The following is a 17208-nucleotide window of genomic DNA, read 5'->3' as shown; positions in this document are numbered from 1 at the left end:
GAGATCTTTCTCATGTTCATTATTTCTGTGTGGTTGCCAGTTGGTTGCTAATAAATGGTAATAGGTTTGTTTTTTTCTTATGTCAATATTTCCCTTCTGCAGATACACTGCCAATGAGGATATTGCTTTCTAAGGGTTAATTTAGACAGTTTAAGATGAGCTTTCCAGAGTTTATAGACTGTGGTATTGTTGTATACTGAAAGTCACAACTGCCTGCAGCTTTAGTAGTCTTTATTTAAAATATCTGAGCCAGGGTACAATCTACACCCTGTTTTAGCGTCTGTTTCTTGATAGCCTCCAATTAAATATTCTTCAAGAGATTGACTGTCAAAGATGTTTTGGCACTAATACTGTAAATGCAAAGAAATAATAATTTGTAGTGTATTTTAGCCAGCTGGTAGTTTCACAAAACCTCAGAAAGCATCCAAGCTTCTTAAAGTCATTCCTGTTGCTGAAGGATCTTAAAGGAAACTGAATACTCAAAACTGTGTTATCTTGGAGAAGGTCAGAAAGATCTAAAGTGAAAGATTACTGACCTCAACAGTACTACGGCTATAGAGATCAGTCAGATATCCCAGTTGTGACTGTGGTGTCCATCGTCAAAAAGTTCAAGACTAACAGGATTACTGCTTGATACCAGGAAAATTGATCTTTTTATGATATAAAAGCCCAGATGGATATTCACAAAAGTGGTCTGAGAGGCTAATTCATCAATCTCAAAGACTACTGTAAGACCACATAAATCCGGAGTCTGTGACAGAGTTCCATGATAGCATAAAAAGATAAGATCTAAATTTAACAAACAGTAACTAATGGTTCCCGAAATCAAATAGGATCACATAATGGATAGATAGTCTCATCAGCTGTATGATTTAACACAGAAGGGTGAAGTTAATCTTGAGAAGAATGGCAAGAAATAGACCTGTTCTGCTTTAGGGTTGTTTTGTGTTCTCTCTCCTTCTGTTTTAGTAAGAGCCCAAAAATAGTGCCTTCTGGCAGGAAGCTCAAGCTTGGTCATTGACTACCATTATAATAGGATAACATTACGAAGCCTGTATCGAGCTCCATAACCAAATGACTGTAAACCATAAAAATGAGTGTTTACAAATGAGAGAAGGTTCATCTAGCAGGTTTCGTTGCTAGTATTTGATTGATCTGAGGACTTCATTCAGACACTTCTTGAAAGCAGCCTGGGCATTGGCTGCAACAACATGGCAGGTTAGCTTTTTCAAGGCTCCCACAACTTCTGTGAAGAAGTGCCTGATGGGACACTTGCCCCATAGTTTCTACTTGAGTCCTCGGTACGTGTTTCACTGTTGATTCTGAAGAAGAACATAAGATTGACTTTGTTAGTGCTTTTCAGAAGTTTGAATACTTCCACAACAAATACAAATTTCTACTCAATAGCCTATCCAAACAAGACGAGTGAACTGAAGATGGCATGTTTTAAAGGCCACATTTTTGTCAGTTTTTCCCATAACGTGTTCACCCATGCAATCTATCATATTTCTCTTAATAAGTATAAATCTACATATAAGATTTAAAAATGAGTGCAGTGCATCTTGAAATTATAATAGAAACCTCTCCCAAGCACCTTGCTTCTTGGGAAATTAAAACCAACACATTTTCAAACTGGGCCTGATGATGTTTTAAACACACACCGAGCCTCAGTCGCCTGAATGTTGGTTTTAACACATCTCTTAGTGAAGCAGTGCTTTCACCTGGCCTGGAAATCTCGCCTGAGAGACAGTTTTCCCCAGCCTTGAAACAGAGCTGCAAGCAGCTGAACCCTGTGGCTTTTTACAGCTTTGACAACTATTATTGGAAAAATAACAACAAAAATGAACCCATTATGAAAGTCTGAATATGCCCTTTCTTCCACTTTTCCCATTACGCTGCCCTGATTAAATTAAATGTGAAACATGACCCTTTTAATCTAGAGAGTGGTCCTGATTTAAACTTTGCCTTGAATTGTGAATGGTATACAGCTTTGTTTGTGATATTGTTCCCCAGCTGAATGAACTCAAGTAACAGTCAGACGTAATGGAGAATTGTTCATCAGAAGTACTGTTGAATTCCCTCCACTGTTCTCTCTGACATTAATCACATGCAACACTGATGTCAGATGGAGTGCTGGGTTGAACTGTCAGTTTATTCTCTGATCTGTTTGATTTCTTTTTGGCTGACGTCACTGTCCTTTTCCCCAAGGTCTCCTCCTTTATGAGACGGAAATTCAAAGGGAATCAAGGGCCTTTGTAAATGAGTTGCATCTTCATGCAGTGATATGCTTCTACTTTTCCCGAACCCGCAAAGTCCTATTAAAAATTAAAATGTAATTAACCGATATGATTTATATCATTTGCAAAAATGAAATGCCCATTATAAAAGTGAAAATGTCTGAACTCTTTGGGAAATAAGAATGGAGAAATAAGAGTTTAACATAAATTATTCTTTATTTCATGGATTTGAGGAAACTCAGATGAAGAGCGAGGTGGTGTGGTTAATTAATGTGTTCATTTTACATGTGCTTTCTTATTTTATTGTCCCAGATGAGAAACTTGCAGGCAGGTAAAAGACATAACATACATTTTAACAACATGAAATGATTAACAAATAAAAGACATGCATGTATGGTGAGAAAGAAAATTCAATACAGTAAAATACTCAGTTTTCCAAATTGAGCAGGTTAATTGCTGCAGGAAGAAAAGATGACTTAGCTCTATTGTTTTGAATGTATGCAGTGTTTCAGATTCTATGGCCTGCTAAATGTACGTGCTTGCTTGTTTATTGGACGGTAACTGTTCTTCAGTGACGTCAGAGTTGAAAACAAGTTCTCTCTTCCCTCTTCCCATTTTGTTGTTCCCAGTAGGGTTTGGCAGCCTTTTCTTCCTCTACTAATCGCCAGCTCCAAAAGCTAGGAATGCACCTTTGATCGTCTTTCAATACCGTGTTTGTTGGTGTGTTATGCTGAGGGGATCTGTAAAGACTTAGCACACAAAAACCAACACGGTACATGACACACAAGTAGTACAGTGCCTAAGCAATGTTTATGGGCAAAACACTAATACAGACACAGGAAGCCTTGCTGACAAACTGAGCTGTGAAGTCAAAGGGCTTGCGCACGTTGTCTTCCATGGCCCGACTTGGATTAGGAAAGAAGAGGCCATCTGGGACTGGCTATGTAGAGTAGGTGCAGGCCAAACCATTATGGCCAAATAACTGGGCAAAGTATCTGCTGCTGAAGTTTAAAGAGAATCCTTTTGGCTTGACTAGAAGCCAGAAATTCTTCCACAGCCCACATCTCTCACTGGATTGTAGCAACGGTGAAGCAACAGAAGAATGAACTGTTCAGCAACAGGATTCGACTGTGAAACCATTAAAAACACTGGCAATCCCATTTTCAGAGCAATACTGGCAACTTATTTTTCTTATTAACTCTAAACTCTTTAAGTCCTGTTAAGTTTCCCGTTACATTTTATGACTGCTCCGAAGACAGAGCTCATGTGTTTGTGGCATTTCAGCATCTGCCAGCCATGATGAGACACACGTCTCTAAACAATAATCACAGAATATGGTACTGAAGTTTGTAGAGGAAGCTGAAATACCAAAATGTGGTTGTCGTTTTGTTCATCCTTTGAGATGCTGGGATAGTCTCTTGTGACTACTTTCTGTTAAATTGCTTTATTTTTATGGCTTTTGGATGAAAACACCCTGCTTGCAGTGCAATCTTGACATTATTGGGTTGGGTTTTGCTTTATGTGCATGAACAATAAACTGGCAAAAAGCTGTTAGCTTCTGTGTTATTTTGACTGGATATTTTGTGGTTGTCTACATTTTCCACATTGACCTTATTGTTTCAGCCAGAAGCTTTTAAGTATTTTTGTTTCTTCCAGTGCCTGTTGGAAGCTGACTATTGAGGTGAAGTACAATAAGACTGTAGTTTGTAGTTAGAAGGTGTTTAATTCTGTTAATACTAGAAGGGTGTGAGATCAGGGTTTTGTGAAGGAAAAGATCTGAGGCAATAGGCAAGAAACACAAGTCACAAGGTAGTATGTTTTTTGTGGAAGAATTGTGGTGTCTGTTTTGTGAGTAGCCCTGCAATATACATACATGTTTCGCATATATTATTGATTAATACTGAAAATACTGACACTTTTGCCATTTTTTTACTGAAAATACTGACACTTTTGCCATTTGTTATCTGGATCTGTGTCTTACAGAGGGCTTTTTATCACCATTCATGATAGAGGGCACATTGCAACCATGCTGAACTCCTGGCCCGAAGACAACATCAAGGTATTGTGGAATGAGCTGCTTCATGTCAAATTCAGTGAAACTTGTTGAAAATGTCATACTGTATTACATTTCTGGAAGATGCAGAACTGGGTTTATAGTGTAGCATGTTTGTTAAAGCTGTTAATACTCTGAATACATCTCAAATAAGTACTGAATAATAATACAACAATGACTCTGTATTTCTAACGTCTGATTTCAGAACTTTTATTAATTTATCTTGTGAGGTCTGGGTTATGATGGCCAACAGTAAATAGTTTTTGCGAAGAAGGTACATCTTCCTACTATTGCTACCAAATTGTTTGACTGGTACTAATTGATAAGCATCTTGCTGATCATTTTTTACATTTTAGATTGGATTTATTTGTAAGATGAGTCCTTAGGGAAGTGACTCCTAATCAAACATTTCCTGCAAAACAGATGCAAATACAGTATGTCCTGTGAAACCTTTAATCTCAGGAAAAGAGAGATGGGTGACTTTGATCGAGTCATGTCCTGCCACGAACTAGACATGGAGATTATGTGTATCACTTAATTAACTTCCCCTAATTGGAGTCTGTATTTTCACGTCCAGGAAAAAGGTCTCCACACAAAGCAGCCCGAAAGGCTGGCTGTAAGAAAGTTCCATCACTGTGGCCATAGACAGTGACAGGACAGGTATAACTGGGTTATCTGCAGATGCCCCATGGGCTCAAGGTGATTAAATACAAAAGCATAGCAATTGCAAACTTACATGCAAAGACGTTAGATTATGGATCTCTGTTCCTGGAGGCAGATTAGGAATTGAAAGAAGAATGTTTGCTGGCTAATGTAGCTCATGTGATCCACCTGGCAAAGCGGCGCCATCTTGTGTAGGGTAGGGTGAGAGACGCCCAGGGTCTCTCTTTTGCACCTCCCTGCTCCTGTTTCTCACCCACTGCGTCTCCCGCGGTGTTGATGAGGCGTGTGTGTCCCGCAGGCCATCGTGGTGACGGACGGCGAGCGCATCCTGGGCCTGGGAGACTTGGGGAGCTACGGCATGGGCATCCCCGTGGGCAAGCTGGCCCTGTACACGGCCTGTGGGGGGGTGCCGCCGCAGCAGTGCCTGCCAGTGCTGCTGGACGTGGGCACTGACAACCAGGTACGGCGCCTGCGGTCGCCTAGGAAACGTCCAGGAATTCCAGTCTATCCCAGACGTCATGATCGGGTTTTGGGCTGCAGCAGCTCGGCTCCTCGTCGCATGATTTTGTCTTGGTCTGTTGTTTTGCCGGACGAGTCGGTTATGAGCGCATTCTTCTAAAGAACGGCAATCTTTCTTTTAAGGCTTATGCCTTCGTAGCGCCACGAATAATTAATTTATAATGAAAGAAACACGACAGAACCTTTAGGTATGCGAAAGGCAAATTAACCCAGTGAACTGACGTTGGGTTTTGCAAAAAAAAAAACGGCAGTCTTGGAAGGTTCAGTCTAACATCTTCAACCGTAATATGGAACACAGAACTGCAAAAAAACATGCAGGATGCGTTTTTTCAGTTACAAAAATTCTAAATTAACCTAGACCAATGAAGCATTTGTCTGGAAATCTCAGTAAATCAGAAAGTAGAGCTATACTGTATTGTAACATATGGGGAAAATTAGTGAAGGTAAGTAGCAGAGTAACTGGGGCAAATCAAATCAACTTAAATGTCCTCTACAAACAGAAGGCAGTTAAGAAGGCCAAGGGCATTATGGAGTGTGTGGCACACCCCCTCCACTGTGAATTCACACTGCTCCCATCTGTGTTGCCAGGGGTAAAGGTAACAGATTTGGGAAATATTTCATCCCCAATGCAATCTCACTCTCAAACAATGCAAAGTTACTCTCTTATCTGCCACAGCACTACTGTGCTCTCTTCTCTGTTGGTTCTGTTGGCCTGTCCTTGATGTATTGTTGTAATTGGGCTGAGCCGTAAAAACATTTTTTTTTTTTACAGTAAAGCTTGAATTGGATTGATAAAGTCATGCATCTTAGGGCAGGATGGTATAACACTTCACGTTTCCCAGGAAGGGCTGTAAACAACATCACCATAATCCCAGATGGGAAGCATGGACATTTGATCTTGTGTAAACCTAGAGAAATGTGTCAAACAAGATGTGTTGCAGTAAAGGTAATAAGTCTAGGCTTGATTTTAGCTGGTAATTTATTTAGTATTTATAGTTTTGATGGTTAAACCTCAATATCCAGCTAAATACCTAAATGTCTATAAACTGTGACTTGTTTAATCTTAGTAACAAGTTAGCGATCATTTCTGACGTAGAGGTTTAAGTTATTTTTTATTGAAAAAAATAAATGGCATCTTGTATAGTGAACTGGGACGTTATGCTTGCAGCGTATTGAACAGAAGAGTGACTTTGTCCAGGAGAGTAGCTGCTGCGGGGCTTTTAATTTAAAACTGCTGAGGAATCTCTTGCGGCTTCAGTTCATGCTGGTCTTTTGAAATGCTTCTCTCCTTGTCTCTTTTGTACATACACTTACTCTTTCATAACTGCAATGGATATGTGCAGTAATAAAGATTTTATCTTTATTTAAAGAACAATCGCGATTGAACATAACATGCATTCATTTAAAGCACTTACTCAAATCATGTTTTTGTTGAAAACGCACTGATTAGCCCTTGTGCTCGTGCACATGTTCTTTTGGTAATAGCTGCTATATAAAAATCATAAAACGCAGACGGCGCTGATTGTCATTCCCATTGTCAAATCTGCTTTGTGAAGACAGGAAAGATTTGAAGGGGCTATTGCTCTTCTACAGTATTTTAATTTTCCTCCCATTTGCTGTTTTAAAAAGCCTTTGTTTTTCCATCAATTTTCAATTGTTATTGCAAACAGACCAGCTTGTATCATTGGTGCTTTATTTCCTTGTAATGCAGCCAGCTCTGACTCGAGTCAAAGTGTATGACTCACATTATCAAGTGCGTTGCAAGTCAGTGATCTTGTTTTAAAAAGTTTGAACGTAATAAATAGAGCTTTAAGAATTTGCATATGTAGGTTTCAAAAACATTTAGCACTTTGCTGACTTAGTAAAAGTGTCTGCTTTTTTTTATTGTGTCAGGTGGTCGGTTTTTTCTTTTCTTTCAACTATTTCAAATGACAAGAAAGCCTCCCAAAATATCTCTCCCACTACTGAGAGGAAGGTGTGTTTTTTTGTGGTTTCTGCACTCCTTCACCCGCCCAGAGCTCTTCCAGGGTTCCAGTGTGACATCTGAAAGGACCATGCATTGCGCCACAAGAACTGTTCAGAGAGCAAGGCCTGATTTCAGACAGGGGATTTTAAAAAATAATGTGCAGCTCATGTCCACACAGTGAAATTGGCTGGGATCTGTGTTTTTTTCTGGAGTAATGGAAAAGCAAGCTTAGATGGAAAATGGACAAACATTACTTGTGAAGTGAATGCTGGCACATGCTTGTTCCTTTTGAAGGGTTACAGAGGGGGATTTTATTGCTGTCTTGTGAGGAGCTACATCAGTGTGCAAGTTGCAAGGGAACAAAGAGAGGTTAATGCTACATTGAAAGGTTATAAGAAAATACCCACGCCTGAAGAAAGCTTCATACCCTAAATGTTGTATGGCTTTTTTTACTTGTACATGTGGAATTATCTTCTGCAGTGTTGTACTGGAATAGATGGTCAGTTTCCACAACTTTCCATGGAAGGAAGTAGCTTTTCATTGAACTGTAACGACAGTTAGGATTGAAAGAATAAGAAATATAATGGCTATTCATTTACTGTGCTTCATCTCCTAGTGGAAGTTTCACAATTGAAATAGCTAAAAGAAAACTCAGAGCAATGAACCTTATACAAGTGGATTCATCCCTTTTGACCCAAAACGTCAACATAGAAACATAGAAAATCAATATCCTTAGACGAGAGTGCTGTTGTTTGGACAGTATTTTTTTTCTTCCCATTCTCAGTTGCTGTTCACTGCATGGGAGCCATTGTTGGGCGAGAAGAACAAACACGATCTGTTCCAAAAGGGCAAGACTCAGCAGTGCTTCAGCTGAACCACTGCACAGAAGTGACTTGTTCCCTGCTGCTATGTTTATACACAGATGGCTAAAGTTTGGCATATGAGCCACATGGGTCTAGAGTTTCGATCAATTTGTAAGTGTTTTAGCCTTGCTTTGTACAGGGATGTTTGGCCTGCTTAAACTGGTGTGTGACATAGTGTCTCTCATACCGTATATTCACAAAATAGTCATTGGCATCCCTCTTGGGATACTGCACATCCTTCACAGTGGTAGCTGTTCCTCTGTGCAGGTGTGCATATACAGTAAAACCTTCCGTTGAGAAGCAGGTGGTAACAAACACAGCAGCTGCACTCTTTCAGTTTCTCAGTGTTTCAGCAATTCACCACTCAGCCTGCAGTCAGGAAAATCTAAGTGTAGTACAGTTGTTCATCTTTGTTTAGGAAACAGTGTGCAATTCTCTTCAAAGCATAAGAAAAGGTGTATTTTGCACTCTAGAGTACCAACGGTGATAACCTTGTACCTCACATGTGAACTTAATCATTTGTTCTTTTGGAGCACAGGAAGACCTTTAAGAGCTCCGATTAAGATTATGAAATGAACTGACATAGTCAACCCTTCTTCTAGCTCAACAGAAACCAGAACTGGGGCGAAAGAGCCAAAGCCATTTGCTTACATATGGGCTACAGTTGTATGGAAGAACCTGCCAAGTCATCTTGTAGATGCTGAGTCGCTGGGGGAAAATCAAGAACAGCCTTGTGTGAGCTGTGTGAGCAATATGGGCCCAGTGGCCTCCTCCCATCTGTAACTTTTCAGAAGCTGTTAAATCCTAAAAGTGCAGATGGTTCTCACCAACCTGTTTATTGGCAAGCAAAGACAGTCACAGAAGTCTGCAGCTGATGTCATTGGCATGCAACAGATATTCAGGGCAAGAGAGGCAGCTGGACGTGACAACATCTTGACGTTATTTTTCGTGTGTGGTCCTGCACTGTCCTGTTGGCAGATCGTCTCTTCCAGGAGGCTTTGCAGGAATGGAAAGGACTTGAGCAGTGCGTCATTGAGCAGTAGGGCTCCCTCTGCTGCCACCCAGGGCGTTCCTGTGTTAAAGGAGGACCCTTCACACTTCCACTGCCCCACTGGTGGGCATGAATAGTTCAACAGTCAGCATACCCGTAACTGCAATATCTCCTGTTACTTTGGCCAAGAGGTTCTGCAAGGACAGGACAGTATTACTGTTCAATAAAACCCTCCATTCCTCCCTGTCGTCTCCTTAGGTGCTCATTAGCCAGCAGGCAGTCGGGAGTTTGTCGTCAACATTACCCTCGTACAGCCTCCATACATGTAAGAGAGCAGGCCAAGCTTTATTCCGTACTGAAACAAAAAAAGACAACATTTCGGCTCTGGAGCCTTCTTCAGGTGTGGTGGGCACCTTCAGCTGACATCTGAAGAAGGCTCCGTGGCCGAAACATTGCGTCTCTTTTCTTTTCAGCACGGAACAAACCTTTACTTGTTCTTTTCCAGGCTGACGCAGCTACCTACTTGAACTCCATGCATGTACAGTAGGTCGCTTCATGCAGACAGCAAGCTTCTGGTGATGTGTGTGGGTTATTTCTTTCGTTCCTAGAATTTCTGTTGGTGCCGCCACTGCAGTCTGAAAACAATGTAGGCAGATACTGTAGATGAGAGAGATGTGCGGGTCTTGATGAACCCCTCTCTTTGGGGCTTGGCCTGTCCCTCACACAGTCAGTTCCCTGGTTTCTCTGGGCTAGTCTGCTGTTTGCTGAAGCAGAGCATTTCAGTCTCTGGGCCGCTTCTCTCATAGGCGGGAGTGTGTTACTTAAGCTCTGCATGGCTGGAGACGTCGTTGTTCACGCGTTTGTTGAAATCGCAATACCTTAATTCAGTATTTTATTGTCACGGGGAGGCAAAAATGCCATTCAGTCAAAAAACCTGTCTTTTCTCTATTTTAAACAGAAGTAACAGTGTCCAATAATCTGTTGTAAAATGGCGCCTTTTCATTCTGCATCAGTATACTATATTAAACAAGGACAGCACGCATATGCTTCCATGCCAAGACTGTTTGAAACTCGCCGTGTCCTGCAGTGTGGTGGTGTTATATGTTCCGTGTTGTTTTGCAGGCTCTTTTAGACGACCCTCTGTATATTGGACTGAAGCACAAGAGAGTGAGAGGGAAGGAGTATGATGATCTAATTGACGAGTTCATGCAGGCAGTGACAGATAAGTGAGTCCTTTTCACCTTTTTGCGTCTTGTGTATTCACTCCCTGCCTGGAAGTGATGTCTCTGTGCCGTGTCTCGTATTTTCCCTGCACTGCGGGGTTCTTGTCTCTTACAGACCTACAGCTCACGCGGCCCTGTCTGACCTGATGTTCCTGCTTTTCTCTACATCAAGCTCAACTGGCCTTTGTCCAGCCCGGTGTAATTCAATGGGTTGGGTTGCTCAGTTCATTTCTTCAGTGTTATCGTCTTGTGAATAAAGTGAAATCCGGCTGTCAGATTCCCTGATTTTGTAAAGAAGATTTCAAACTATGTTAAGTAGACCTCCATTGCAGCTGTCGAGATGTGGATATCAGAGCTCAGTAAAAGCACAAAGCTGACTGAAGTGCCAGCAGGATGTTTGGTAATAAATAGCTTTACCTTTAGAATTTAAGCCTAAAATCTTTTTTGTTGTAAGCTATTTTAAACTACAGTATCTGTCATGTTTTTTTCCTTTGGCTAAAAATTCAAAGTGTCTTACATTTGTTACAAATAAAAACAGCCAGTGATGTGAAACAATTCACACACTGTAACTGTGAAATACTGTAACTGTCAAATACAGTTTTCAATGTCTGTGACATATTTAATGGATAAATGACTTTTAGGTCAACACATGTAGATGTTGCTAACCAAATTCTGTTTTGCTGCATAAATTTACTTCTGAGTTGCTGAATTGCAATAAAGAACAAAAAGAATTTATTTCCATCCCAGGGCATTTGATTTACAGCACTGTAGACTATCGCTTGCCAGTAACAAAAAAAAAGTGTGAAGGAGGCAGTCTGAAATTATTTCCTGGAATTATTTACACGCTTTTGCACAATTCATCTGGAAAACAAATTTGAAAAGTGCAGTTGTGTCAATGAAAAAAAGCATGCAACATTCAAATATTTTATGTTAACTGCTTTGCCTGCTGAAGCAAGAACAGAGAATCTGCTGAGGTTGAACATTTATCCTGATATCGAATGAAGCTGAGCGGAATAAAGAAATATTAAAAGGGAAAATTTTAAAGGAATCAAAAGAAGTCCGTAACAGTGAGAAAGCTTTGTGCCATCTGAGTGGAGAATGGGTTATGAAGACTGTGGTTATTGCTGACTGCACACTTGTTTGCTTGAGTACAGTGTTGCCAGAGGTGACATAGGGGAGAATGTGCTCTTTAACAAACGAGGCCACATTTAAGATGCTACTGTAGGCCTCTGCTGTGGTCAAAACCATTGGAGTGTGAGTCACTGATGGTTCAACCGCTGTGTTGTACAGTAGCGCAGGGAAGTAACTGCAGTTTGTGACGTAGCACAGTATTCTGTTTTGGCAACAGTGTTTAGTCTGTAAAGAAATGTTAAGGAACAAAAACATGATGCTAAAAAACGGAGGTTCAAAAACTATAGGCGACCCCACAGAGGTTAGTCAATAGTTTTTATGCAAAAAGCACAATCCAGCCATTTTTGCAGGAAAATTTATGGCATACCATTTTTTTTACCTTTTGTTTACTTTTAAGGAGCAAAAGGCTGGATCACATTTATAAACTCTTCTTAGGTGTCAAATCTTTTGACTGTAGAAGTCTGGTATAAAAGCTTGTATTCTTAATTGAGGGAGATTCAGTTCATTACCAAAACTCAGATGCCAATACTCCAACCCCCTTGCCTGGCTGACAACATATTGCATTGTAAAGGTTTAAATGAATTTATCTTTGAGCAAGAAATAGCCTTGGAATAGTTAACTGCAGACTGTCATCCTCAACTTTCTCTATTTGTTCTTGTACATTCTGGGAACCTGAGAGACATATTTGCCTAGAAAAACAAACATTTTTTGTTTGCACAAACAATAGACTGCTGGGAAAACTAGTGAAGTCATTCATGTGTTTTCTACTTTTTGTCTAGTGTTTCATGGAAAGTGATATAAAAATGATATAATAATATAAAGAGAAATAATGAGAATGAATTTAAATACAGTGCCTGAAAAAGTACTCACCGCTTTCTAATAATGTTCCCATTTGATGTGTTACAAATGATGTACACACATTAAAAAAAAAAATCAAATCATGAATCCAAATGAACCACTTTGATAGGTGCAAAAGTCAAAGTCGTTTCAGCAAAAATGACGAAAAAGAATCAAAAACTAAAATATGTTGACTGCAGCAGTGTTCACCCCTTCGTTTTGGCTAAAATAATTAATTCAGGTGCATGAAATTACTTTGCCAAGTCACTCAATTATTAAAAGCTAGACAGGCACAAAGCAGATCAAAAATTTCAAAGGCACTTGGAAATTTAAATTTAATGAAAGTTTGAAATTGGAACAATTGCAGGAAGAATAGAGGAGAGTTCTGCTTAGCCTCACAATGATAGTGGCTCCTCAAGATGTGGAATTCCTGCAATGTCAAGATTTAAGCAGAAACTCAACTGTAACTAATGTACTGAATATTCATTAATATTCAGTGCTGTCAACAAATATCCAAATGTATTATTGTAGTTAGTCAAGCAAGATGACATTTTGGGGCTCATCACAAAACTTCAAGTCATCACTAGAGGTGTTTTCATCAATACAATTTGTTACTACTACACTTTCCTGAACTCTTACTTCGTAGCCTTCATGTTGAGTAGTAATCTTACCTTACGACTGTTCTCCATAGTGTTAACAATTATGTCATTAGGTTGAACACATACATCATCTTTAATGTCAGCACCTACAGTGCATCTTGTAATCCTTGCCAGCAGATCCAGTGAAGGAGGTCAGTGTTGGATTAATCTGTGGAGATAATGGCATATTATCAGATGAGGTAGATTGATTTGATAATGCAGCAGTCTTTCATGCAGTTTTCCGTTTCATTTTGTTAAGCCTGTTTTCCCAGTTGAAGTAATTATAGCCTTAATATCAGGTAGTGGTGACAGTATTCAGCCTTATTAATGTGCACTCCCACCATCTGGCAGGCATTTCCATACGACAGTCTGCTTATATACTGTATATCTTAACACTGGTGCAAACCTGGAGTAGAGAGAATAAAGAAAAGAAGCGTTGAGCAACTATTGATGAAGAACAATCTCTAAAATGATGGCCCCACTCTATTACAAATTCACAGAACCCTGTCTTAGATATTGGCCTTTTTTTTACTATACTCCAGTTCTTAAAGGGAAATTAATGGTGTTTCTTCCAGCTGTGGTTTGAAAACCTCCAACAAACCGTGTTGTCTGTATAGATTACAGGAATACTGAATTTGATCTTCAGGGAGAGTCATTTAATCCCTTTCAGAACAGCAATACAGAAAGAAAAAAACCCAACAGTACATTAGCATGGTTTTTCTTGAATTACAACACACACATAAAACAGATTGAATTTAATGTTTTCTTTTCTGAGGAATAAGCTTAATTTTGGAAGTATGTGCCAAGCTTTTTAAGTTGTTTTAAGTAAGATTGAAACAGGTCAGACTATGTGACAGTTTGAGAATCTGATGATCAATGAAAGCTTCACTTTATAGCTAACCAGGATGTTGGTATCTAGTATCTTTTGCAGTGCATACAACCCCAGCATGGTGGTTAAAATTAAGGTTAAACTGTAGTTCATGTGGACAAGCAATGAGCAGTTCATGTTTTTCTTCAAGGTTATAATGTCCCTCTCGCTTCTCATGACCTGCCAAGGCAGCAGCTGTATTGGCCGAAGTTAAGCACTCACAGATTTAAAAATATTCTCCCCAGATTACTCTTGGGTGTGTTTCTCCTAGCACAAATGTAATAAAGGATAAAAAGCAGTGGATTTTGATAAAGTGACAGTAAATGAAACCCTTTAAATTCCCATATGTTCTGAAAATTGAAAGAATTCATGAGGGGGAATTTAAAGGACTGGCAACTTCATATATTGTTGTTGTTTGCATAAGAAGAGGAAAAGGACTGCTGAAATCTCGCTGGGTTTTCGGTGCTGTTATTCGGAGTCAGACATCTGGAGTGAGCAGATTCAGTTGTACAATAAATGTCAGCCTTGTGGAATTGATCTGCCTCACGGGCAGAAACACAGCACATTCATTCTTCACAGTGTCAGCAGGGACGGATTGAAATGAGCCCCTTTCACAGTCACTGAAGACCGTGGCATTCTAAACTCATCTCCCATTGGCAAGGTCCGCGCTGTAGCCAGCTTTGAGCTCTTTGGTGAATAAAACAAACCTCTTCCATCACAGAACCAATAGCACAAGTACAATAGTTTGTTATAGAAAACACAGGAGGTTTGTGTGCATGATGATATTTCAGTTGAATTTGACTTGACTCCAGCATGACTCATCATACAGCCCACTCCTACTTCCCTCCCCTATAACCTAATAAACGTGGTCCGCAGAGATATTGAATAATGTGCAGAGCAAGAGAGCGCACGTTTTCTGGAACATTCTGCCTTTTCACCTTGTGGTGCCTCACCATCAAGCTATGCGCGATGACTACACAAAGTAACGACCTCCCCCTTCTTCTCGTGTCCTTCTGCCATGATACTCTCCTCTCCATTATCTTGGACAGGCAAGCTGTCCAAAGTCCATTACCACAGTAATGTCTTCCTTGGTGCAAGGATTTCCAAGGAAAATGGAAAGAAGGAGATGCCCATTTTAGTTGTCCACAATCGCACCGATCACAAGCATCTGAACGTATTTGCTGTCCTTCCTGTTGTTGGCGTTTGTAGGCTCTTGACACTGTGTGTTCATTCAGGTGTCAGATGTATCGATGAGGGGAGGTGGGTGGGTTATTATATTTGTACTAAGCAAGGCTGGTCCTGGTCAGTCCAGGTGTGGGAGACCTTTTAGGAATCCAGTTTGCTCCTCTAAGTGGTGGTGGTGGACCAATGGTATGGTGTACTGTGCTTGACCCACTGGACCAGAACGTCTAAACTAATGCCTCAGTATAGTGACAGGGGAGGTGTGCTGTAGGGGATGAGATGTTAAACTGGGGTTCTGACTGCTTGGTCATTGAAGATCCCAGCACACTGTAAAAGTAAAGCAGTTCACCCCAGTGCTTGGGCTTGCACAGTCTAGCCTTCCAAAGGCGGAACGGTGGCCCTGTGACTAATGATCTGTGCTTGTGGCAGGAAGGTTGCTGGTTCGAATCCCACCGCTGGCAGAGGAATCCTACTCCGTGGGCCCCTGAGCAGGGCCCTTCACCCCAACTGCTCCAGGGGTGCTGTGAAAATGGCTGACCCTGTGCTCTGACCCCCAGCTTTTCTCCCTGACGGTGTGTCTCATGGAGAGCAAGCTGGGGTATGCGAGAAAACAAATTCCTAATACAAGAAATTGTATATGGCCAATAAAGTGATCGTATTCTCTCTTATAAAGCTTCCTCCAAAATTCAAGTAGTGAAGTAATTTCTCACTACTCCTCCTGTGTGATGGGGCTGCTGGTGCTTAATGACACATGTACTGTATGTGATGCAGATTCCAGTAGCACAGCCAGTCTACAGTAAATGAAATATGAAGATGACATGGTTCTTGTGGGACTGTTTAAAGGACCAGCCTCTAGGTGAGCAAACTGACTTTGAACACATCAGTGTTCTTGAAAACTGGTGCCAGTCCAGCACATTGGAAATAAATGTGACCAAGACTAAAGGGCTTCTTTTCAATGCTAAAACCAGCCGTGGGCTGTTTTAACTACCAGCTGTTTCAAATATCTTGGAGAACAAACTGGGCAAATCGGAGACTGTTGTCAATTCAAAGACTAAAGAACTTTCATGTTAATCAAGATGTCCTGGAGATGGCATATAAAAGCCTTGTGGAGAACATCCCGGTATTTAACATGACCTGGGGTCGAAGAGCAGAACCAAACTGTCCAGGACTGTGAAAATGGCAGGAAGAAGCCCCAGCTCTGTGACTTATGTCATAATACAGTTCTCAGAATGTCCAGGACCACCACAGCTGATTCCACACTCCCACTCCTTTCTCAATCCATAATACTCTCATCAGGAAGACACTACAGGATAGTAAATTCAAATAAAAACATTTATGAGACTTCCTTTGTTCCCTTTGCAATAAAACTGCTCAATGAATGGACTATGTAATTGGAGTCCCCTCACTGCCTTTTTATATATCCGACTATTTATGTATCATTTATGTATGTTTATGTAGTTTATGTGACTTAATGTGACTTTTTTGTATGGCCTGTGTGTTTTGTACTTTTATGGGAGAAGCCAAAGACAAATTTCCACAGTAGTGGAGAAAAAGGTATCTGTATTCACCTGGGTATATGTGAAGTGCTTTAGTATCCTTTGGAATGAAATGTGCTGTGCAAATGCACATAATTATGATAATGATCTAACACTGTCATGCTATCATATTGGATGCTGGCTCTTCAGTGACTAGTTTCATTGCTGATATCTGGCGACGTCTCATCCGAAGGAGGGTGCCTGTTTACAGTATAGTGTATATGATATGATCTCTAGCATCCAAACAGGTGGTAGTAAATGTGCTGCAGTGCTCACGTGCAGACACTGTCTCCTCTGAACTGCCAGGCTTGGACTGCTTCCTAGCAGCTGTGCTGTGCAGGCAGCCCAGTTATGTGCCTGGGAATGAAAGCAAGTTCCAGGATCTTTCCCTTGATAAAACTGAGACTGGGCTGTTGCTGGCAAGTATGCTCGCTGACAGAGTACGCTGAGAAATAAGAAGTAAGCAGAGACAGTGAGGACACATCTTTCACTTTGGGATCCG

The 17208-nt window shown here is 40.6% G+C and overlaps 1 protein-coding gene across 1 annotated transcript in view; it reads left to right on the top strand.

Moving 5' to 3' along the window:
- me3 (malic enzyme 3, NADP(+)-dependent, mitochondrial) overlaps positions 1-17208 on the top strand; it is a 63548-nt gene that overhangs the window by 22519 nt on the left and 23821 nt on the right. The window contains exons 5-7 of the mRNA XM_006639188.3: positions 4221-4296; positions 5252-5413; positions 10415-10518. Of these exons, the coding sequence (XP_006639251.1) occupies positions 4221-4296; positions 5252-5413; positions 10415-10518 (342 nt within the window). The remainder of the gene's footprint in view (positions 1-4220; positions 4297-5251; positions 5414-10414; positions 10519-17208) is intronic.

This window comes from Lepisosteus oculatus, chromosome 15 (assembly GCF_040954835.1).
Source record: "Lepisosteus oculatus isolate fLepOcu1 chromosome 15, fLepOcu1.hap2, whole genome shotgun sequence".
NCBI lineage: Eukaryota > Metazoa > Chordata > Actinopteri > Semionotiformes > Lepisosteidae > Lepisosteus > Lepisosteus oculatus.
The sequence above is the reverse complement of the archived record's forward strand: the minus strand, read 5'-3'. Positions and strand labels throughout refer to the sequence as shown.